General features: G+C 42.8%; 1 protein-coding gene across 1 annotated transcript in view; it reads right to left on the bottom strand.

The window, feature by feature from the left end:
• hsf2 (heat shock transcription factor 2) overlaps window positions 1-21216 on the bottom strand; it is a 30470-nt gene extending 9254 nt beyond the window's left edge. The window contains exons 1-8 of the mRNA XM_033021193.1: window positions 20945-21216; window positions 20560-20668; window positions 11495-11622; window positions 10037-10161; window positions 4619-4694; window positions 2258-2319; window positions 1380-1458; window positions 1163-1293 (exon numbers count right to left, since the gene is read on the bottom strand). Coding sequence (XP_032877084.1) covers window positions 1163-1293; window positions 1380-1458; window positions 2258-2319; window positions 4619-4694; window positions 10037-10161; window positions 11495-11622; window positions 20560-20668; window positions 20945-21037 — 803 coding nt within the window. The 5' untranslated portion in view covers window positions 21038-21216. The remainder of the gene's footprint in view (window positions 1-1162; window positions 1294-1379; window positions 1459-2257; window positions 2320-4618; window positions 4695-10036; window positions 10162-11494; window positions 11623-20559; window positions 20669-20944) is intronic.
• Window positions 21217-23995: the final 2779 nt, after the last annotated feature.

Genomic DNA, 23995 nt, shown 5'->3' with positions numbered 1-23995 from the left:
TCGTGTTTCACAAAGATGTGACTAAAAAAGGGCGACGAGGACAGGGCTGGAGATGTTGTATACATGGATTTCAGTAAGGCATTCAACAAGGTTCCGCATGGTAGGCTGCTGTGGAAGGTTAGATAGCATGGGATCCAGTGAGAGGTAGCTGAATGTGGTATTAGAAGGTCGCTTCTCGGACTGGAAGCCTGTGACTAGTGGTGTGCCTCAGGGTTTGGTGCAGGGCTCGTCACTGTTTTGGATGAGAACATACATTGCAAGATTAGCAAGTTTACAGATAGTGAAGATGGTTGTGAAAAATTGCAGCAGGATCTTGATTGATTGGTCAGGTGGGCTGAGGAATGGTTGATGGAATTTAATGCAAAAAAATGGGAGGTGATGCATTTTGGGAGACATGGGCAGGACCTACACAATGAATGGTAGGGCTCTGGGGAGTGTTGGAGAGCAGGGGGATCTAGGAGTGCAGGTGCATGGTTCCTAGAAGGTCGAGTTGTAGGAAGATAGGGTGGTCAAAAAGGCTTTTGGCACATTGGCCGTCATCAGTCAAAGTATTGAGTATAGAAGTTGGGAGGTCATGTTGCAGTTGTATAAGACGTTTGTGAGGCCTCATTTCGAGTATTGTGTGCAATTCAGGGCACCATGTTATAGGAAAGATGTTGTCAAGCTGGAAAGGGTACAGAGAAGATTTACAAGGATGTTGCCTGGGCTAGAGGGTCTGAGCTATAGTGAGAGTCTGAGTAGGCTTGGACTCAATTCCTTGGAGCGCAGGAGGATGAGGAGTGATTGAGGTGTATAAAATCATGAAATAGATTGGCTACATACACAAAGTCCCTTGCCCAGAGTAGTTGAATCGAGGACCATATGACATAGTTAAAGGTGAAGGGGAAAAGATTTAATAGGAATCTGAGGGGTAACTTTTGCACACAATGGGTGGTGGATGTATGAAACAAGCTACCAGAGGAGGTAGTTGAGACTGGGGCTATCCCAATGTTTAAGAAACAGTTAGATAAGTACATGGATAGGACAGGTTTGGGAGGATATGGACCAAACACAGGCAGGTGGGGCGAGTGGAGCTGGGACATTTTGGCCAGTTTCCACACTATCAATCTATGACTAAATTCCACACTTAGAAAAATATAAATCAATCAGAAATTAATCATACTCGTTAGTAGCAAATACAGTTGCTTCATCTTCTTCAGCTTTTTCTGTTGGCTTGTCTGTGATGTCACAAATTACGATATCATCTAAGGTTCTAACACATTGTTTGACACCATTTGGTCCATGCACAGGTACCTACCAAGAAAGATACATTTAAAAAAATTAGTTACAACCTCACATCTGAAAAAGTGAAAAACAAATTAAGAAAGATGCATACTTACATGAGTTGTATCATCCGGTTCTTTTATATGGTGAAAATATTTTGGCTTAGAAGGTCCCGAGGTATTAATCATTATTGGCCTAGAGTTTAAAAACAAGCAAAGTTATGCAATTGTTACTAAACATACTAAAACTTATCGGGCAGCATCTCTGGAGAGAAGGAATGGGTGACGTCTGAAGAAAGTCTGAAGAAGGGCCTAGATGCAAAACGTCACCTATTCCTTCTCTCCAGACATGCTGCCAGTTACTCCAGCTTTTTGTGTCTATCTTCGGTTTAAACCAGTATCTGCAGTTCCTTCTTACACATACTAAAACTTATATTTTTGTCAATCACAAACTTATTGTTACTGGTAATTAGCAAGCTGTACAAGTAAATAACCTCAGTGACAGAAGGCAGAACACAATCCAACAATTGGCAAATTAAAAACCAGAAATAAAAGATTTCTTAGTGTATTATTTTGAGAATTGATTTGAAGAAGTTCAACTTAGACATTTCAAAGCAGGTTAAATATAACATTTTCATACATATTGACACTTTAAAGGAATTAACATTGCACAATGTACAAAATAATGCAGAGTGTGTGATGTAAAAATACTTCTGTAATTTATTGAGGGAAATAAATTCATGAACATTATTAATCTCATCCATTTAAATGCTCAGAAACATAATTTATAGCCTGGGGAAAAATTAACGCTACCATTCCACCAACTATTGTTTACAATGTAAAAATAAATCTTCCAAACGGTGTATTGTATAAAAATATTTACAAACTACATACAATTATGTGGAAAATTGAATGCTTCCAAACTTCTGGGACATGATAGAAATGTAAATTAGACCTTAATGTTAAAAAAAAATTGCAAAATAGACAAGACATACCTTTTCCGCTTCAAAGTAACAATTTGGTTATTCTGCACCAAACTAACGATAAATTTAATAATCTGAAAAAACAGAGAATATAAATAATCATAGTTGAAAATTAAAAATAAAGTTTGAACATAAAATCAACATCTTATCCCTACAGAACGTTAAGGACAAATGTGAATACAACCAGAACCACTGTAATAAGTAAAAGTGTTTATTTATTTTTTACTGGTTTTAGGATTTAGCAGATCTAAATAATAAACACGAAGCAAAGAACTGTTAAAAAATCTCAAATTGCGCAAAAAACCTACAGGTTTACAGATCATCTTTAAGGTAAATATCCCAAGTTGCTTTACAGAGATTCATCAGAAAAGAAAAAGGGTAATGCAGATGATAAAGGATCACTCAGAAAAGAGGATTAGGGAATGCTTTGCTTTCTTTTTGCAAACTAAGCTGCAATTGTGATGCAGAAGGAGTAGGGGATACAGAATGAGACCATTGGGATTGGAAGGGCAGATACATTGAGATATGAATTGGAATTGGTCAATTGAGGCAGAATATTTAATTCTGGTTTTTGAGTTTGTAAAATGTAATGTGGTTCAGACTGAGAAAGCAGCCAATGAGAATTTAACAATTGGTTAGGGAACAGATAGAACAACATAGAAAAGTACAGCACAATAACAGACCCTTCAGCCCACAATGCCTGTGTTGAATATGATGCCAAGACCAACTCTTATCTGCCTGCACAAAATCCATATCCCTCCATGCCCTGCATATCCATATGCCTATTCAAAAGTCTCTTAAATGCCACTATCATATCTGGCTTCAACCACCACCCAGGCACTCACCACCTTATGTAAAAATCCCACACATCTACTTAAAGCTATGCCCTCTATTATTTGATTTTTCTATTCTGGGAAAAAGGTTCTGACTGTCTGTTATTTATGCCCCTCATAATTTTATATTCTTCTATCAGATCTCCTCACAACCTCCGGCACTCTGGAGAAAACAATCCATCTGTCCAACCTCTTCCTGTAGCTAATACTCCCTAATCATTTTGGTAAACCTCCTCTAAACCCTTTCCAAAGTCTCCACATCCTTTCTGAGTGGGGCTACCAGAACTGCAGGCAATACTCCAAATGCAGCCTATAAGTCCTATAACCTTCCTGACTCTTATACTCAATACCCAAATCTATGAAAGCAAGCACACCAGCTACCTTCTTTACTACACACTCTATTTGTTGCCACTTTTGTTGTCACTTTTAGGGAGTTATGAACTTGGACCCCAAGATACCTTTGTACATCAATGCTGTGTAATAATGATTAGTGCAGGAGCCAATGGCTTCAAATCTTCCCAATTGAGTCATAACATACAGCATATTCTGGCTGCAGATAAATCAAGAATGGTTGTTCCAAAGAAATCTTGGCACCACCAATTAATATGTAAATATTAAATATGAAGAGTTCCAGATATGAAGGCAAGAGTGCCAAAGTTGAGATGACGCGGTAGGGGAGGGGTAGGATGCAGAAAGAGCAGGAAAATGAGCCAAAATCCTGAAGATTCTCCAGCTAAATGCTATGAATGATATGGATGAGTAGAGTCGGGGACACCGCTTTCCCATTCAATATAATTAGTGTTCTCTTCTAAGCCAAATTTGAAGAATGCATTGAATTCAGGTAGACAAAAATGCTGGAGAAACTCAGCGAGTGAGGCAGCATCTATGGTGCGAAGGAATAGGTGACGTTTCCCTTGAGTCTGAAGAAAGGTCTCGACCGAAACGTCACTTATTCCTTCGCTCCATAGATGCTGCCTCACCCGCTGAGTTTCTCCAGCATTTTTGTCTACCTTCGATTTTTCCAGCATCAGCAGTTCTTTCTTAAACATTGAATTCAGGAAGTCATACAACAAAAAACAGGAAAGTTTAAGTCAACATCTACGACAGAAGTGAATTCTGAATCATTTAATGCAAATTTTGACTTGATGCTGCTGTGCCGGGGACTCGCAGGAGTCCAGCCAAAAACTAGTCAGACACAAGTTGTGCGCACTAGACGTGTTAATTCCCCTGTAATGCAGCTCCCTACTCCTCACCTGACACAGGCGTTGCCCGGCCTTAAATACCAACTCAGTTACCGACCCCGTGACTCACGCCTCCCCCACCAAGGCGCTGCCCTCTAGAGCCGATGGTTTGCCGTGACCTTGGGTTGCTATCAAGTGCCGCCACACTACGTAAATTTGAAAACCCGATTGCAATCAACAAGTAAAAAGTTATACGAAGGTGAGATAACCTAATTACACAGGATAAATGTTTTAAAGGACTTTTTTTGTTAGACAATGACATTTTATGTTGATTCTGAGTCAAAGGAGAAACATATTACCTGTCTGATTACTTGCTGTTGCTGTGCGTGTTTCTGTCTAAGGTCCACAATCTCTCTCCATAGTGTTTCATTCTCCCTGTCAATAAACAAATAAAAATAAAAGTATGCAGCAAAACAATTTTATGATGTCATAAACTGAACTGGAGATAATGAACTGTTTATGAATCACAATAGCTTGATGCATTACAATTTATGATTGGAACAGGGAGAAGATCAATAGATTTCAGTTCATTTACATAGGGCTTTGAATTCACACCAGAACAGGGCTAAAATATTTAAAGAGTAGCCCCTCTAGACTACTCAAACAATGAATCTCATTGTTATATGATGTGATCCATAACCCTAAGCAACTTCCCTGAACAAAAAAAGCCTCATCCCAGTTTGGAAATTAATAGTTGCAAGCTGAAAAAAACACCTGATACCTACCTTCTTTTGAAACGTACAATGTCTATGAAGACTAAAAATTAGAGCAGGACTTATGTCCCTTTGTTCTAGCCTCAACCACTGGAGAAAATAATTTATGCCGTTTATAAAATAACGCTTTATTCTTCTGTAATACAGCTCCCTACTCCTCACCTGACACGGGCATTGCCCGGCCTTAAATACCAACTGTTACCGACCCTGTGACTCACGTCCATTAATGCCTTGAAAACTCTATCAAATACATCCTTCAATTCCAGGAACGCAACGGAGGTTATACAATCTCATCTTGCAATTTAATCCTTGGAAATTCAGGCATCTTTCTGGCAAATCCATTCAGCATCCTTGGTCTGAATGGTAGCACTCTCACAATGCATGGTTGTGAGCCTCATTCTAAAGTGCTAAAACAACTAGACTAAAGGACTGCTGTACAGTTATAGAAATTATCTATTAAATGAGACTATTCTATTGGCCTTGGATTCATTTCATGAACCCTTAAATCCCTTTGGACCTTCACTGAGACTTTCATCACTTACAAGTACATTAGTCATAGAGTGATACAGTGTGGAAACAGGCCCTTCAGCCCAACTTGCCCACACCGGCTAACAATGTCCTAGCTACACTAGTCCCACTCTATAGTATCTTTGGTCCCACTTGCCTGCGCTTGGTCCATATCTCTCCAAACCTGTCCTATAAAGTCTTCAGACCCCTTCACTTTTTCCATATTTTGTTACAGCCATTTTAAAATGGATTAAATTCTTTTTTTTTAATCATCAATCTACACACAATACCCCAGAATAAAGAAGCGAAAACAGGTGTTTAGAAATTTTTGCAAAGTAATTAAAAATAAATAACTGAAATATCACATTTACATAAGTATTCAGACCCTTTGTTATGACACTCAAAATTGAGCTTAGGTTCATCCTGTTTCCATTGATTATCCCTGAGATGTTTATACAACTTGATTGGAGTCCACCAGTGGTAAATTAAATTGATTGGACATGATTTGGAAAGGCGGACACCTGCCTATATAAGGCCCCACAGTTGACAGTGCATGTCAGAGCAAAAACCAAGCCATGAAGATGAAGGAATTGTCTGTAGACCTCCGAGACAGGATTGTGTCGAGACACAGATCATGGGGATGTATATAAAACAATTTCTGCAGCATTGCAGGTCCCGAAGAGCACAGTGGCCTCCATCATTCTTAAATGGAAGAACTTTGGAACCACCAGGATTCTTCATAGAGCTGGCCGCCCGGCCAAACTGAGCAATCGAGGGAGAAGGGCCTTGGTCAGGGAGGTCACTCTAACAGAGCTCCAGAGTTCCTCTGTGGAGATGGGAGAACCTTCCAGAAGGACAACTATATCTGCAGCACTCCACCAATCAGGCCTTTGTAGAGCGGCCAGACGGAAGCCACTCCTCAATAAAAGGCACATGACAGCTCGTTTGGAGTTTGCCAAAAGGCACCGAAAGGCACTCAGACCATGAGAAACAAGATTCGTCTGATGAAACCAAGATTGAACTGTTTGGCCTGAATGCCAAGCCATGGAGACATCTGGAGGAAACCAAGCACTGCTCATCACCTGGCCAATACCATACATACGGTGAAGCATGGTGGTGGCACCATCATGCTGTGGGGATGTTTTGCGGCGGCAGGAACTGGGAGTCTAGTCAGGATCGAGGGAAACATGAACGGAGCAAAGTACAGAGATCCTTGATGAAAACCTGCTCCAGAGTGTCCTGGACCTCAGACTGGGGCGGAGGTTCAGCTTCCAACAGGACAACGACCCTAAGCACACAGCCAAGACAACGCAGGAGTGGCTTTGTGACAAGTTTGTGAAGGTCCTTGTGTGGCCCAGCCAGAGCCCTGACGAACCCGATCGAACATCTCTGGAGGGACCTGAAAATAGCTGTGCATCGATGCTCCCCATCCAACCTGATAAGAGCATGAGAGGATGTGCAGGGAAGAATGGGAGAAATTACCCAAATACAGGTATGCCAAGCTTGTAGCGTCATACCCAAGAAAACGAGGCTGTAAATGCTGCCAAAGGTGTCTCACCAAAGTACTGAGTAAAGGGTCTGAATACTTATGTAAATGTCATATTTCAGTTATTTCTTTTAATTACTTTGCAAAAATTTCTAAACACCCGTTTTCACTTTTTTATTATGAGGTATTGTGTGTAGATTGATGATATTAAAAAAAAGAATTTAATCCATTTTAGAATAAGGCTGTAACATAACAAAATGTGAAAAAAGTGAAAGGGGTCTGTTTACTTAAAATGTCCATCTTTTATCAGCAAATTTGGTACTGAGAGCATCAGTTATGAGATAAGTAATGTGATTAATTGAAGCCTCCACAACCCGTTATGTTTGATAATCAGAGATTTTGCCTCTTTCTCTTCCACCGTGCAAGCAAATTCTAATTGATTGGCATCCCCTCATCCTTTCAAAAAGTTTCACATTTTATCAGCCGTAAATATTTGGAAAACTATTCTTGTTTCATTTTACACAATTTAAAGTACTCAGTCACTCTGGTTTATAAAAGAAAAATCATGAAAATACATTAATTAGGCAAACTGGTGCATAATAGGTTGGTTACATAGAACAATAGGACAAATTCATTTCACTTGCACTTTATGTGCAATGTGACGAATAAAACTGATTGTTGATTGTTGTTGTTGATAATGCATGGAAACAGGACCTTTGGATTATGTGTGTGCCAAACATGCCAAACTAATTTAATTCCTTCTGCCTGAACATGATCCACATCCCCCCCATAGTCATGTGCCGATATAAAAGCCTTAAATGCGATTATTGTAGCTACTTGGACCACCACCTCTGGATGCATTGCATTCCACACACCTTTCACTTTCTGTGTAAAATACTTGCCCTGCAGATCTTTTTTTAATTGATTGATTGATTGAAAGATACAGCATGGAAACAGACCTTTTGGCGCACCAAATACAAGCTGACCACTGACCATCTGTTTAATGTTATGTTCTATGTTATCCCACTTTCTCATCCACATCCTACATACAAGGGGCATTTAACACAGGCCAATTAACCTATAAACAGCATGTCTTTGTAGTGTGGGAGGAAACCCATACGGTCATGGGGAGAACATGTAAACTCCATACCGACAGCACTCGAGGTCAGGATCAAACCTGGGTCTCTGGCGATGTGAGGCATCTGCCCAACCAGCTGTCTCCCTGTGCCAAAAGTTCTTTAAACTCCCCCCCCTCCCCATCTATGCCTCTCATCATTTTATATACTTCTATCAGGTCTCCCCTCAGCTTCTGATACTCCACAAAACAACAGACCAAACATCCACTCTCCCCTTCCAGTTAATACCCTCTAATCCAGGCAGCATTCTGATTAACCTCTTCAGCACCTTCTCCAAAGCCACCACATCCTTCAAAACAGGATTATGCACAATACTCCAAATGTAGCCTATCAAAAGTCCTTTAGAGCTGCAACATGACTTCCTGACTTTTGTGCTCAATGTCACAACCAATAAAGACATGCATATTATACACCTTCTTTACCACTATCTGCTTGTGTTGCTACTTCAGTGTGCTATGAACCTGGACCCCCCCCCCCCCAAGATCGCACTGTTCACCAGTGTTGTTAGGGGCCCTGTTATTAACTGTATATTATCCCCTTACATATGATCACCCAAAGTACAACACCTCACACTTGCCTGGATTAAACTCCATCAGCCACTTCTATGCGCATATCTGCAACTGATCTATATCCTGCCGTTTCTTTTGATAGCTTTCTTCACTCTCCACAACTCCAAGAAATTTTATTCACTCTCACTTTTTTAGACATCGTGTGCATTCTTCCAACCTAAAAGAGCTGTTCCCAGATCACATTAGTTAGGTCATCTGCAATATTATCTTTTTTTTTTTTTAAAGGACCTCTGCAATGGAAGCTATTTGACCCTAGGAAACGTGTTCTGCATGCTAACTGTTTTCACACCATAAATGCTGTCAACCTATTTACTAACTAATTCCTTTATTAAAAATATCACTATTTTTAAGTTCCCCTGACCATTCTTTTGAATACAAATTGTAAAAATTGTTTGCTTTTTATATTCCTTTCAACTGTCTTTTGCAGCAGTTTTGTCTCACTTTATTCTTCTAGATCAGCCAATCTGTGCCTTTCTACATCCATTTTTTTTAGATGTGGCGTCCTTTACTTTTTAGCCATCCAGTTTTTCTTTTTGGCAAATATGGATCTCACCCTTCAAGTTAAAAACAAACCTTGCAATGAATTTATCACCCTTCAAGTTAAAAACAAACTTTGCAATGAATTTGCAACAAATATCCGTGTCAGTTTGTCTTTAGCAGATTTGCCAATGTAACATGGTCTGAATTATCATACTATAGTCAGCCACATCTCAATCTGGAATCTTACTAGTCGTTTCACATTTGTCTTTGCATCATTTGTTAGCAAAATCTGCTGCATTCAAAAAAATCTAACATGACCACCAGCCATGTTAGTTTTGGTATAGCTCACTGCAAAAAACTATTCAAATCCACAAGAAATGCACTGATTTCTGACTAGAGCGATATCCTGAACACAATCAAAATGCAAGTTAAAAACTATCAAAACACGATTGCTTTCAGTGTGGACCCTATATATCGAAGATCACATTCGCTCTGTGCGCTTTGGCCTACGCGCCTCCCAGTTGCCAAACATTTTTATTCCACCTCTCATTCCCATACTGACCTTCCTGTCATAGACCTTCCTATTATCTACTTGCATCACACGAGACTCATGACATGAAGGCAAGTATAAATATTATGTGGTGTTAACTGGTTAAGGAAGACATCCAGGGTTGAATACATGCTTGTAAAGGAATCCAAATTTCGGTTTGCTCCAGTATTTTCTGTATTTATATGATCCAATAAACACAAGGACAAGAACAGAAAATTATGTTCCTATATTGTAACCTGGTTAAGGAAACAATTAATGAAAAGTACATCGCAATACCATTTCAAGGAAGTTAATCTCGAGTCAAGGTTCTCTTGCTTTCCTTGTATTTCTTGAACAATGGATACAATTGCATTCAATCCCTCTTGTTGAATTTTAGCTTCATCTGGTTTCATCGAAGATACCTACAGTAATGTAAAAATGACAAAATTACCATGCATCAATGTGAATTTCCACAAACATATAATGTCCATACATATCCACACATTATGTCCATACATATAATGTCTCACCTTGAACTCCTGCCTTCTAGTGCTAGATTCCCCCAGTCAGTAAACGTTTTTTTTGATTGACCTATCCTACCTATGCCCCTCAATTTTATAAACCTCTAAAAGGTCACCATTCAGCATCTTATGTTCCTGCGGGAATAAATGCGACGTATGTAATCTCTTCTCACAACTTCAGCCATCCATTCCTGGCAACGTCCCAGTGGATCTCTTCTGTATTCCCTCTATTGCTACTACATTCTTCCTGTAGTGCAGTGACTAGAATGGTACACAATACTCGGTGCAGTCTAACCGATGTCTTTCACACTTGCAACATGGTCCCAACTCTCATTCTAACATACCCAATGCCCTTTTTGCTCTCTATCTACCTTTGGTGTCACTATCAGGGAGATTTGGACTTGCATCTTTGCACATCCTCAGGTCCCTGCCATTTATTCTGCATGTAATACACTGGTGTAGCTTCTAAGAACGGTTAAGAAATAACCATATTGCCTGCGTCTCAGAGGCCATACAGTGCAAGGAGGTCATACATACTGGCTGTGTATTATCAATTAAGCAATTAAGACTGCCATTGAGACAAAGGCATTTGATAACATTCTCCTACCTAGTTCTGTATATAATAACATAAATTAGTTCCACTGCATAATCCAAGATGGATTTTGTTGAATGCTGCATAATATGGAAAGACTATTAAGGAACCAATTTGTACAATCAGCTATTGATTTAAACAGTACTGCAGCTTCTGGAAAACATTTAAAGTCTCTCAGCTGACCATTTAACATGTTATGTTTTTATTCCCAATTTCAACAGGTTGTGGGTGTGTTTTGAACACGTGCAGTATTTAAGATCTTTAGATTTGTTTTCTTTTTAATAATTCCATGGTTAAAAGAATAGGCTACTTCAGCAATCAGCAACAACATTCAAATTCAATTTAAGTTTGTTTAGGATGAACTTCATAAAACAGATAGATTACTCAATGGGGATGGTGTAGTTTCAGATTTGATTTGAAATGCTTAAAACCAGGTTACATTCTTTTAGCTAAAGATTCTTTAGTTCAGCTCTACTTAAATCTCACAATTTCCAATTGCTCTTTCTTTAAATTAATGGAATCATGACTGCATAAAAGAAATAAAAACTACATAAAGCATCAACAAATTATTGGGAAACCACAGGCAAAAAGAAAAAAGACCCAATGCATTTTTCTCAAGACACAGGAAGTGGTGGCACTCACCTTTCGTTTTATGTTTTCCAATAAATCATCTTGCCCTTGCTTGAAAAATGGATGTTGAAATTCTACAGGTCCATCACGTTCCTGTTTGACTATGCCACCATCAACATTCAGCACTTTACGAAAGCCATCTAAAAAGCATTCAGATTTCATCATTAGCAAAAGATTCTTTAACGATTCAGCAAGTTACTTGGTCCAGATAAATGCAGACTTATTTAACCCACAGTAAAATGAAAAAATGATAGATTAGACACAAACTGATTGAGCTAAGAGAGACAATTGATACTAAACCAAAATCCAATGCAAATCACCAGAAACTATTTTTCTATAATATTGCTACCGAATCATGACAGCATCAAGAGACGAGTAATATCCAACGTGCCATGGCCTACAGGGAGAAGCTGCCGAGCAGGTCTCCATGGCCGAATGCACGACCCAACTGACCACAGCCTGCAGGGGGTGGCTGCGGAGCCGGCTTCTGCTCAGAGAACCCTGCAGACCACGGCCTGGAAAGGGGAGCCCGCCGAGTCCAGCCGTGCTCCTCCTCCGAAGACCAGAGGATGGAGCTGGCGAAGACTGCGGTCACAACCGAAGAGCAAGGTCAGTAGGAAGGGAAATTCCTACTGGCCTACCACGCCCTCGTGGTCGGCTGCGTCCCCAGGACACAAAGGTGGACTGGCGATGAGGGAAGGCAGTTCGTTGGTCGACCTGCATGTCCAAGGGAAGGCAACAGCTGGAAATCGACAGCAGCCTGGGGCTTGCTTGGAATGGGCATCACTCAATACATAGAGTGTGGGCTGGATTTTAAAAATGGTGCTAAAACATGGCGCCTCTTGCATGCAAGAGCAGTAGAATATTTCTGTACAATTTGCTAATCGAGGATGTGCTTAGGTATGGCAATACTCTACTGGACTGTTTACAAGAAAATAACTTCACTGTGCATTTTAACTTCGCACATGTAACAATAAAAGCACCATTGAACAGTTAAAGAAGAATAGAAAAGTTGGTTGTTCACCTCAGAGATTTAAGAATAAATCTGACAAATATTCAAAATCATTAAGAATTCAGATGGATAATTACTGGTAAAATGGTTCATCACAAAAAGGTAAGATGATCAACAAAATAATTTTTAAATTTGCAGCAACTTGGTGCAATATGAAATTGACAAGACAAAAAGCAATAAAAGATAACTAACAGTTCTGTCAAAAAGCTATCAGACTGGACTCCTGTGCCACATTGTGTCGAATCCAATAGCTTTCACAACATCAATTCTCTTCATTTACTGCTTGAAATTATGTTGAGAAACAAATGGTTTTGGTGAACTGTCCTTTAAGATCAATCAATCAGTTTTATTCGTCGCTTGCACAAGTGCAAGTGAAATGAATTTGCCAGCAGCGGTACAATGAAAAAGAACACACAAAAACACAATAAAAATTGAACACAAACATCCACCACAGCATTCATCACTGTGGTGGAAGGCACAAAATTTGGCCAGTCCTCCTCCTTTTCCCCCCGTGGTTGGGACCTCAACCCTCCGCAGCCCCCGCTGTGGGCGTCCAGATGAGTGAAAGTCGAGGTAAGTTCTGAAACGGTGCCTCCCCCACCGGAGACCCCGGCGGCTTCAGGTTGGTGTAGGCCGCAGGAAGGCGGTCAAAGATGAAGGCAGAGATGGAACATCCATTGTGTATTCGCTGAATCTGGAGTTATCAGCAAACAACCTTATGTTATGAACTGAAATGAAATGTTATGAACTGAAATCAAAACAGTATGAAAATATTAGTATTATTTGCTTTACCGATTTAAGTTGCTGAATCGACAATTAAGTTGCCAACCACCATGTATAATTCAACACGAACAAATCAATGACCTAAAGTGTAGACTGCATGATCACTTCGCTTTATTTAGTGACGTTCTGTTGTTTAAAATTAATATAGATCTAGTTTACACTAGAGACAACCGATTCTGAAAAAAATAATCTTCCAGAGAAACTCAGCAGGCAGCACCTGCGGAGAGGAATGGTCAATGTTTTGCGTCAAGCCATCAGTCTTTCAGCAGCATGTTTTATGGTCCATAGTTGTGGAGATTGGGGTGAGGGGGTAAGAAAATGGAACACAAAACAGCACAGCATAAGAACCTTCGGCCCACAATATCCACGCTGAACAGGATGCCAAGACCAACTATTATCTACAAGCACATAGTCCAAATCACTCCATTTCCACATGCCTATTCAATAGTCTCTTAAAGCTACTATCGTATAGTGCCCTCCATAATGTTTGGGACACATGGCTTCACAGGTGTTTGTAATTGCTCAGGTGTGTTTAATTGCCTCCTTAATGCAGGTATAAGAGATCTCTCAGCACCTAGTCTTTCCATCACCTTTGGAAAGTTTTATTGCTGTTCATCAACATGAGGATCAAAGTTGTGGCAATGAAAGTCAAAGAAGCCATTATGAGGCTGAGAAATAAGAATAAAACTGTTAGAGACATCAGCCAAACCTTAGGCTTACCAAAATCAACTGTTTGGAACATCATTAAGAAGAAAGAGAGCACTGGCGAGCTTACTAATCACAAAGGGACTGGCAGGCCAAGGAAGACCCCCACAGCTGATAACAGAAGAATTCTCTCCATAATAAAGAAAAATCCCCACTACACAACACAACACCTGCCTCAGAGGGCGGTGGAGGCAGGTTCTCTGGATGCTTTCAAGAGAGAGCTGGATAGGGCTCTTAAAAATAGCGGAGTCAGGGGATATGGGGAGAGGAACGGGGTACTGATTAGGGATGATCAGCCATGATCACATTGAATGGCGGTGCTGGCTCGAAGGGACAAATGGCCTACTCCTGCACCTATTCATTCCAATCGGTTTTCTCCAGTATCACAATGGTTCAGAATTTGCTAATAAAAAAGGCATCAAAACTTCTGTACATGCATAGTCAATTGCAGAAGTCCATAATTACTCACCACTATGGCATTTCAGGGTAATATATTATCCTGCTTATTCTTCTTATTTGATTAATTCAAATGATACAGATGTTAATGCAAAGGTGTATGTCAATTCCTAATTTCCTCAGATTTGAGGACACAATTAAAAATTCACTATTGTTTTAGGCCTCCTTGTTGGTCTCTGGGATAGTTGGGGCCAATAAGTTAGGCCTTCTGCATGTGAACCAGAAAAGCTCAGGCAATGGGTACCTAGGGTTGGAGAGCCAACACTCTAGCCAAAAGTCTAGGCAACTTTCCTCGCTGTCCAAACATCTAGAAGTTTATGTATGCAAATTTTTAAACTGCAAATGCAAACAATACGATATAACTTTTTTTATCCCAGGACGGAAATTGATCTGCCAAGTCATAAAATCACAAAATACATGAAACACAAAATACATGTCAACAAAATCATTGAACATTAGAAACAAAGCTCCTCATACCAAATCTCAGGAAACCTCTGCATACTGCTCAAAAGAGCATCCATTCACAACTCCTCCTAAATCAGTTTGTATCGGAGTGGCTATTATCTCCAGTCTTCAATATTGCAAAAGTAAAGAACCTACCACACAGATAATGTATCCAATGATACTAAATAAGTTTGAAGTTTATGATTTTTTTCATATTTAGCCTTAACTTAGCAATTTTGTTTGTTTTGCACAAATTTTGAAATCTTTAAAAGTAGGGCATTGCATTGTTCAATTTATTTTAAGCTATATATATTTGGCATAAATAGTAAATCTTTTTTTCAGAGTGCATCTTCTTTGTAAAGGTAAATGACATATAGATCATAAAATGTCTCCACATTACACTCAGGCAGGACTGGTACCCATAACAAAAAAGAGGCAAGTATGCTGATCGTAGATATCCTTTAATATCCACTTTGATAGACTTCAGATCCTTATTAACTACTAAGATTCGAATTTCTTTGTCTATCCCACTTCACCCAGTGATATTTCTACAAACAGAATACATTACGTCATTTTTCTTTAAACTGTTGATTGCATCTTGAATGTACTCTAGTTAAATATAATTATATACATTTAAATGCTGCAATTGAAAGTAGACTGTGAAGGGAACAGTGGGGAAACACAGGAGTTTAGTGTAGAGGGAAGTACTGTTGCCAAATAAATGTATTTTTAAAATTGTAATGTAACATCGAAGAAATACAAAGTTTACTAAATCACAGATGGACAGCCTAGACCTTGTGCAATTCCTGCATCATGCGATAAGTTGAAGGCACAAATGACCCTGAAAGCCATGAACAGCAAGTGCCTCCAGCTATTTAAACTCAGATAGAGTGTTAATTGGAGTCATTGCATGTCATTGAATTTAATTTCTTAAATGGTAATTCCATGAGATGGCAACAGATGAAGTTCAGGATACTAAGTGGAAGGTCATCTACCAGAAAGACATAAGAAATGCAGGAATCTTTAAAATAAATTATTAAATAGCATTCATCAGCAACTGGTGGTGATGACATTATCTTGGAAGCCAGGATGAAACATGGCAACCATGGGAAAATAAACCACATAAGGGTGAAAAATAGGAATTATGAATACAGTAAAAATACAGGTTCTATAGTCAAATAGTTATAGGCTGTGGGCCGAGGAGCTTTTTTCGTTCAGGTTCGTGATCCAACTCACGGAACTACCTAAATTTTTAACATATTGTGTAAAAATATTATATAAATCATACCTGAAACTCGTCAAGACCAAAACTGCACATTTTTGAGAAAAACCTCAAATTTCCTGAGTAGCAATTGCCCAATCAATGCACGTTTGACTGAGGGCGGACGCGCTCTGTATTAAGGTCGCTAGGCAGCGAGGACCCTGGGATCATGGCAGCCTCTTAATTATATCAAGAAATAATAACATTGGGAATAAAAACACAGTTGATTGCATTCCGTTATCAAACATAGTCAATGTTCGCTCTGAAGACATTTCCAGCACAATAGGGCCTGGGGGGGGGGGCGTGAATCAGTGCAAGATGGATAGATGGCGGTGGGGGAGGGGGGTTGAGAAGGCAATCGGTGCGGAATGGATGGATTGAGGCAGGGGAATTAGTGCGTGTTGGTTGGAGTAGGTAAAATTGTGAGGGGAGGGCGTAGGGGATGACAGTGGGGTTGAATGGGGGGGGGGGGGGGGGGGGGGGGGGTCTGTGCAGGATGGATGGGGGAAGCAGTGCAGGATGAAGGGGTGGAGCAGTGCAGGATGGATAGGATCAATTGGAGGACCAGTGTAGGATTGATGGGGTGGCAGGAGAATCAATGCGAGGTGGATAGGGAGATCAGTGCAGGATGAATAAATGGGGGGTGGGGGGGGAGGGAGTAGATGAGGAGGGAGCACACGGGATGTCAGTGAGGACTGAATAGAGGCAGGAATGGGAATCAGTGCAGGATGGAGAGAGGCGTCTCAGGATAAGCGGGGTGTACAAGAGAGAGAGAGAGAGAGAGAGAGAGGGGGGAAGGGGCAGAGGAGGTGGGAAGGAAGGTCAGCGCTCCTCGGGCAATTCAGGCATCATCGCTCACAGACAGGCACGGAAAGCGCTATCAAAATATGGAGAGGACCGGGGGACAGAATATCTTGGCGTTCGCGCGCGCATGCGCACACTCCCGAGGCTTCGGAGGCCCTGTGAACGGTAATTTCAGCTCAATCCAGCGCTAAATGCAGCCCAACTCTGCCTGTCTCGCCTGGTCATGCCTGGACTGATGACATATTGCCCGTAAATCCAGGCCGGGATAACCTGGCGGGACAGTGTTGAGCTGGGTTTAGCGCTGCTTCTCTGAGCTGGCTGTGGGCCTGGGGACACTGCTCCCGTCTGACTCCCTACGTCTCTGGCCACCCCCGGGCGTGGGCTCTCGGGTGGGGACCTCTCAAAACAGGGGGAGACGCGTGTCCCCTGCCCCCCCCCCCCCCCCCCCACACCCCGGGATCTCCACCCCTGCCTGTCCATCGCCAAGTGTCGCCGCCAAAGGGGGAGGCAGTTGGGATCTCCTCGCCACCGCCTCCCCTCCTCCTCCAACCAACAGGAAGTTGCGGGGCCAAGCGGTGCAGACGCTTCAGACGGCAGAAGGACGCCTCCCTCCCTCCCTCCTCCCGGCTTCGGCGTGCGGGAGGGTTTGTTTTGAAAGCGCCGTTGGCAGAGTGGCAGCCAGCTGCCGCTAACAGGGCGGGCGGGGGACGGGAGGAGGTGATGGAGCCGCCGACGACGTCGCCGCTGCTGCCGTAATTCGCTCCGACCTCAGACATGCCACACTTAGTATCTTTCCCACGCATTACAGCCGTCGCCGACATAAAACGTCGCATTCCTTTTCTCCAGAGATGCTGCCTGACCCGCTGAGTTACTCCAGTTTTTTTGCGTCTATCTTCGGTATAAACCAGTATCTGCATGCCAAGCCGGGCAAAATGATTCGGTGTTTAGGTTGCCCGGCGGCACTTTGGGTGGTCAGTGGCACCCGGGCAACCGCTAATTTCGAGCCCTGTTAATGTGGCTGAAGAAAGGTTAGGCATTAGCAGATTGCATAGGAAGAGAATGTAATGCTGTTGAACTGTAAACAATAGGTATGTAGGATTCTGTGCACCAACATTAATCAAAACATAATTCAAAAGCAAAATGTCAGAAATTTGCACATATTTTCTAATACAAGATATTCAGAAACAATAAGGAATGTAAAAGAAAGGAAAAAATGCCAATACCGATTAAATAACAAATTGAAATGGTGGAAAACGATATTCTTAATGCACCAGGAAGGGGATCTATGGGAGTGAAACACAAATGTTGAAGGAAGTTTTCACAATTGTGCTTATTCAATAATTCACCAAATATAGCAAGAGCTTGAAAGGCATTTCTGCAGGAAAATTACTAGATTATGCAAGAATTGTAGAAAGTTAATATTGGGATTTCAATTAACCCAATAATTATTGGAATAAAAAAAGGGCAAAGATTACTGGTGTAGTTGGATCTGTTCTGGAGAATGAGGTAGGATAATGTCAGTGGAGAACATTTAGGGAACAGTGATCGCAAGGTTTGGATTAATGATGGAGCAAGGATTGATCTGAAATAAAACTTAAATGTAGGATTGCTAACAAACAGAATGAAATGGAATCTGCCCAGAATTAAGTAGAACCAAACACTGTCAGAGCAATGGGTGACTTTGAACAGAAAATGGTTCATTGATGACTAAATACAAAATAAGGCAACAAAGATAATGCTTTTGGTGAACAATTGAAAATGAAGAACAAGGATGGTTAGCTATGGTAGAGAAACAAGTGTGGATACTGCTGAAAGGGTCTCCATAATCTTCCAGCTTTCCCAAGAAACAAGGAAGACGCACAGACTAGAAAATAGCAAAATGACACGTGTACAAAAAGGGAAATTATTGTTTAATATCTGGTTGAAAAGCTATTAGAAACTATAACCAAGAGGCAAAATAAATCATGTTTTGAGTTAATAAGACAGAACATGATAGGAATGGTTTTGAGGGATATGGGCCAAACTCAGGAAAGTGGGTCTAGCAGAGATAGGGCATCTTGGTTAGAACAGACAAGCTGAGCCAAAGGGTCTGCTTTCATCCTGTATAACTCTATGACTCAGCCCAGACTATCACAGGTACAGCTAGCTCATCATCATCATGCCATGCCCTCTTCTTACTGTTACCTTCAGATGGAAGTTACAGAAGCCAGGAGGCCCACACCTCTAGGTTCATGAACAGCTACATGTTTACAACTATCAAGTCTTTGAACCAAACTGCAGTGGCACAGCTGTTAGAGCTGTTGCACAACACCAGAAACCCAGGTTCAATCCTGATGTCCAGTGCTGTCCAGGTGGAGTTAGCACATTCTCCCTGTGATGTATTGCCTTTCTGCTGACTGGTTAGCACACAAGAAAAGCTTTTCACTGTACTTCAGTACATGTAACAATCGTGTAAATTTCCTCCGGGTGCTCCGGCTTTCTCCCACATCCCAAAGATGAGTCGGTTTGTAGGTTGTAGTGTATAGTGGATGAGATAGTGGGATAACTAGTGTTAACAGGTTGGTGTGAATGCTTTATCTAAACTAAACTAACCCTAAACTTACCATGACAACAGAACACAACAGACCTAACATGGAAGGTACACAAAATTGCTGGAGAAACTCAGTGGGTGCAGCAGCATCTATGGAGCGAAGGATATAGGCAACGTTTCGGGCCGAAACCCCTCTTCCTAACATGGATATGCTTTCTAATTGTATAATTTTGCATTCATGTCTTTTTTTTTGCAATATTAAATTATACTTTAATTCTACAAGTCAAAAGTGTAAACTTTGTGTTGTCCGAGTCCACATGATTGTGATCAAGTCAAGTTTATTCGTCACATACACATACGAGATGTGCAGTGAAATGAAAAGTGTCAATGCTCGCGGACTTTGTGCAAAAAGACAAACAAACTACAAACAGAATCACATATTTTTTTACATATTAAATATTGTGGGCGGAAGGAAAAAGGTTTAGTAAAGTTAGTCCCTGGTGAGATAGGAGTTTAGTCCGAATGGCCTCTGGGAAGAAACTCCTACTGCAAGGAAGAATGTAATTGCACCTACACCTCACCGTATTAGTGCCATGAGAGTAAACTCGACTCGACTAGTTCTACATGCGTGCAAGGAGTAGACACATACAAAATAGGTGCAGGAGGCCATTCGAGCCAGCACCGCCATTCATTGTAATCATGGCTGATCTTCTCCAATCAATAACCCGTGCCTGCCTTCTCCCCATATACCTTGATTTCACCAACTCCTAGAGCTCTATCTAACTCTCTCTTAAATCCATCAGGTGATTTGGCCTCCACTGCCCTCTGCCGCAGGGAATTCCACAATTCCATAACTCTCTGGGTGAAAATGTTTTTTCTCACCTCAGCCTTAAATGGCCTCCCCTTTATTCTAAGACTGTGGCCCCTGGTTCTGGACTCGCCCAACATTGGGAACATTTTTCCTGCAAGTAAGTTGTGTTTTAAAAATGAAATCACGACTCAGGACCTGATTTGATAAGTGAGACCAGGCCTGCCTGCCTGCCTGGTGCACAAGTCACTGGGTAAAGCGTTTTTACACTTACACATATTCAGCTGCCGGACGAAACTGGCCATGTTGTTGTGCTTAAAGTACTTGGGCAGGATTTCCTTGCAGAACCGCTGCTCGTCCAGAACCAGGAACCCGTGGCCATTCTGCAATGGGAAGGGAAACACAACAGACATGAGCCAGAGACGGGGGATCCTTCTCACCACCACCCCCCACCCCAGGGCACCATCAGCCGGCAGCACAGACCCGTTGCCGCCGCCGCCGCCCCGGAGCTGGAGCCCGGGCAGCGCTGTCCGGCTTCACTGCTTTATGCAGCAGCAGCAGCAGCGGAGCCGGGGACCGGGACACGCCGCTTGCTCGGGGAGAGGGGGAACGGCACAGGCCGCACTCAAGGCTGCAGTGCGAAGGCGCGGCGCCGTCACCTGGTTCCAGCAGATGAACTCGTTAGTGTCGTGGTCCTCCACCAGGGCCCACAGCTTGGTGAGGAAGGCCGGCACCGCCATCGTCTGCTTCATCCTCACACAGTCGGGTCCGCACCGTGACTGGTTCCGCTCCGGCCCGGTCTGGTCTGGTCTGGCCTGGTCCCGCCCGCTCCGCTCTGGTCTGGTCTGGTCTGGCCTGGCCCCGCCCGCTCCGCTCTGGTCCCGCCCCCCCGCCCGCAAACCGCCGCCGCCGCCGCCGCGCGCGCTCCCGCAGGCTCCGCCCCACGACGTCACACCGCGCTGGGCGGCCCCGTGCAGCACCAGCACCAGCACCAGCGGCAAACACATTTTTCAGGCGAGTTGAGTCGTCAACAGTCCCCTTAAAAATCGGCGACTGGAACGGCGACTGTCAGAGTGAAAAACACACACACGCACATCGCTTCCTTCACCAGCCCATTATGCAGGCGGGGACAGGACAAGACAAGCAGGGGTGGGGGCGCTGTCTGAGTGAAATTCACACGGTACAAAGTCAAGGTGATACAGGCACACACCACGATGAACAGGAAGGTTGGCGCTGTAATTAAGACTGTGAAAGCACAGTGTACGGGAATGGTCACGTAAGTCCTTTACATGGGCCGAGGAACCGGGGGGGACTTTTCTCTTCTGCCGACCTCCGACCTCCAGAATCTCAGAACAAGCGCACAGTGAGCGCGGCAAAACCACAACCGGCCGTGGCGGAAACCGACTGCCCCCCCAAAACCCTCAGTCCTCTCCACTCAACGGCCAATCACAGCGCGGTTCACAGTCGAGATATGGGGTCAGTGAACGAAGCGCTGTGATTAGCCAACCCGAGAGAGAGTGTGAGTGAATGAGTGAGAGTCGGCCCCGAGAGAGAGTCAGCTCCGAGAGAGAGAGAGAGAGAGAGAGAGAGAGTCGCCCGAGAGGGAGGGAGAGTTTTCCCCGAGAGAAAAAGATAGTCGGCTCCGAGAGTGTCGGCCTCAAGAAAGAAAGAGAGTCGGCCCCGAGAGAGAGTCGGCCTCGAGAGAGAGAGAGAGAGAGAGAGAGAGAGAGAGAGAGAGAGAGCGAGAGAGTCGCCCGAGAGGGAGGGAGAGTTTTCCCCGAGAGAAAAAGATAGTCGGCCCCGAGAGAGAGTTGGCCTTGAGAGAGAGAGAGAGAGAGAGAGAGAGAGAGAGAGAGAGAGAGAGAGAGAGTCAGCCCCGAGAGAGAGAGCCGGCCTCGAGAAAGAGAGAGAGAGTCGGCCCAAGAGGAAGGGAGAGTCGGCCCCGAGGGAGAGAGAGAGAGAGAAGGGAGGGGGGAGGATATATGTGAGGTCAATGTTAATACCGCTGAGGTGTAGACTACCCAAGCGAAATACCCAAGCTTGTCTCCTCACTACATTTACTGCAAGCTCCAGTCGCAAATCTGAGTTTTTTAGTGAACTGTGTAAGGTATTCATTGATACTGGAATTCCACTGTGGAAATTGGAAAACAAATCTCTCAGAGGTTTTTTTAGAGAAATATTCAGAGAAACATATACCATGCTAGTCATCATTACGGAAAAATTATGTTGACAGCAACTTCGACATTGTTGTGCAGAAAATTGGAGATGAAGTTGCATGCAACAAAATATGGATCTCAATAGACGAGACAACCGATGCTGTGGGGAGATATGTTGCCAAAGTGGTCATCGGTACACTGGAGGCAGGTCAACCATCAAAGGAGTATTTGTTGACATCGGAAATATTAGAGGTCAAACAGCTCAACTATAGACAATAGGTGCAGGAGTAGGCCATTTGGCTCTTCGAGCCAGCACCACAATTCACCACAGTACCCCATTCCTGCCTTCTCCCCATATCTCCTGACTCCGCTATTTTTAAAGAGCCCTATCTAGCTCTCTCTTGAAAGCATCCAGAGAACCTGCCTCCACCGCCCTCTGAGGCAGAGAATTCCACAAACTCAGCACTCTCTGTGAGAAAAAGTGTTTCCTCGTCTCCGTTCTAAATGGCCTACTCCTTATTCTTAAACTGTGGCCCCTGGTTCTGGACTCCCCCAACATCGGGAACATGTTTCCTGCCTCTAGCGTGTCCAAGTCCTTAACAATCTTATATGTTTCAATGAGATCTCCTATCATCCTTCTAAACTCCAGAGTGTACAAGCCCAGCTGCTCCATTCTCTCATCATATGACAGTCCCGCCATCCCGGGAATTAACCTTGTAAACCTATGCTGCACTCCCTCAACAGCAAGAATGTCCTTCCTCAAATTATTGGAACCAAAACTGCACACAATACTCCAGGTGTGGCCTCACTAGGGCTCTGTACAATTGCAGAAGGACCTCTTTGCTCCTATATTCGATTCCTCTTGTTATAAAGACCAACATGCCATTCGCTCTCTTCACTGCCTGCTGTACCTGCATGCTTACTTTCATAGACTGATGTACAAGGACCCCCAGATCCCGTTGTACTTCCCCTTTTCCCAACTTGACGCCATTTAGATAGTAATCTGCCTTCCTGTTTGTGCTTGCAAAGTGGATAACCTCACATTTATCCGCATTAAATTTCATCTGCCATGCATCTGCCCACTCCCCCAACCTGTCCAAGTCACCCTGCATTCTCATAGCATCCTCCTCACAGTTCACACTGCCACCCAGCTTTGTGTCATCTACAAATTTGCTAATGTTACTTTGAATCCCTTCATCCAAATCATTGATGTATATTGTAAATAGCTGTGGTCCCAGCACCGAGCCTTTCCTATACCCCACTAGTCACTGCCTGCCATTCTGAAAGAGACCTGTTAATCCCTACTCTTTGTTTCCTGTCTGCCAACCACTTCTCTATCCATGTCAGCACTCTACCCCCAATAACATGTGCCCTAATTTTGCCCACTAATCTCCTACGTGGGACCTTATCAAATGCTTTCTGAAAGTCCAGGTACACTAAAGGACGCGCTGAGCTGTGTGAGTATTCAAGTTTACTGCCATATATATGGTGTGTGAGTGTGTGTGAGTGTGTGAGTGAGTGTGTGTGTGTGTGTGTATATGTGTATGTGTTTGT

This window comes from Amblyraja radiata, chromosome 5 (genome assembly GCF_010909765.2).
Source record: "Amblyraja radiata isolate CabotCenter1 chromosome 5, sAmbRad1.1.pri, whole genome shotgun sequence".
In the NCBI taxonomy this organism is placed as follows: domain Eukaryota; kingdom Metazoa; phylum Chordata; class Chondrichthyes; order Rajiformes; family Rajidae; genus Amblyraja; species Amblyraja radiata.
Note: the sequence above shows the minus strand (reverse complement) of the source record. Positions and strands in the feature narration are given on the sequence as shown.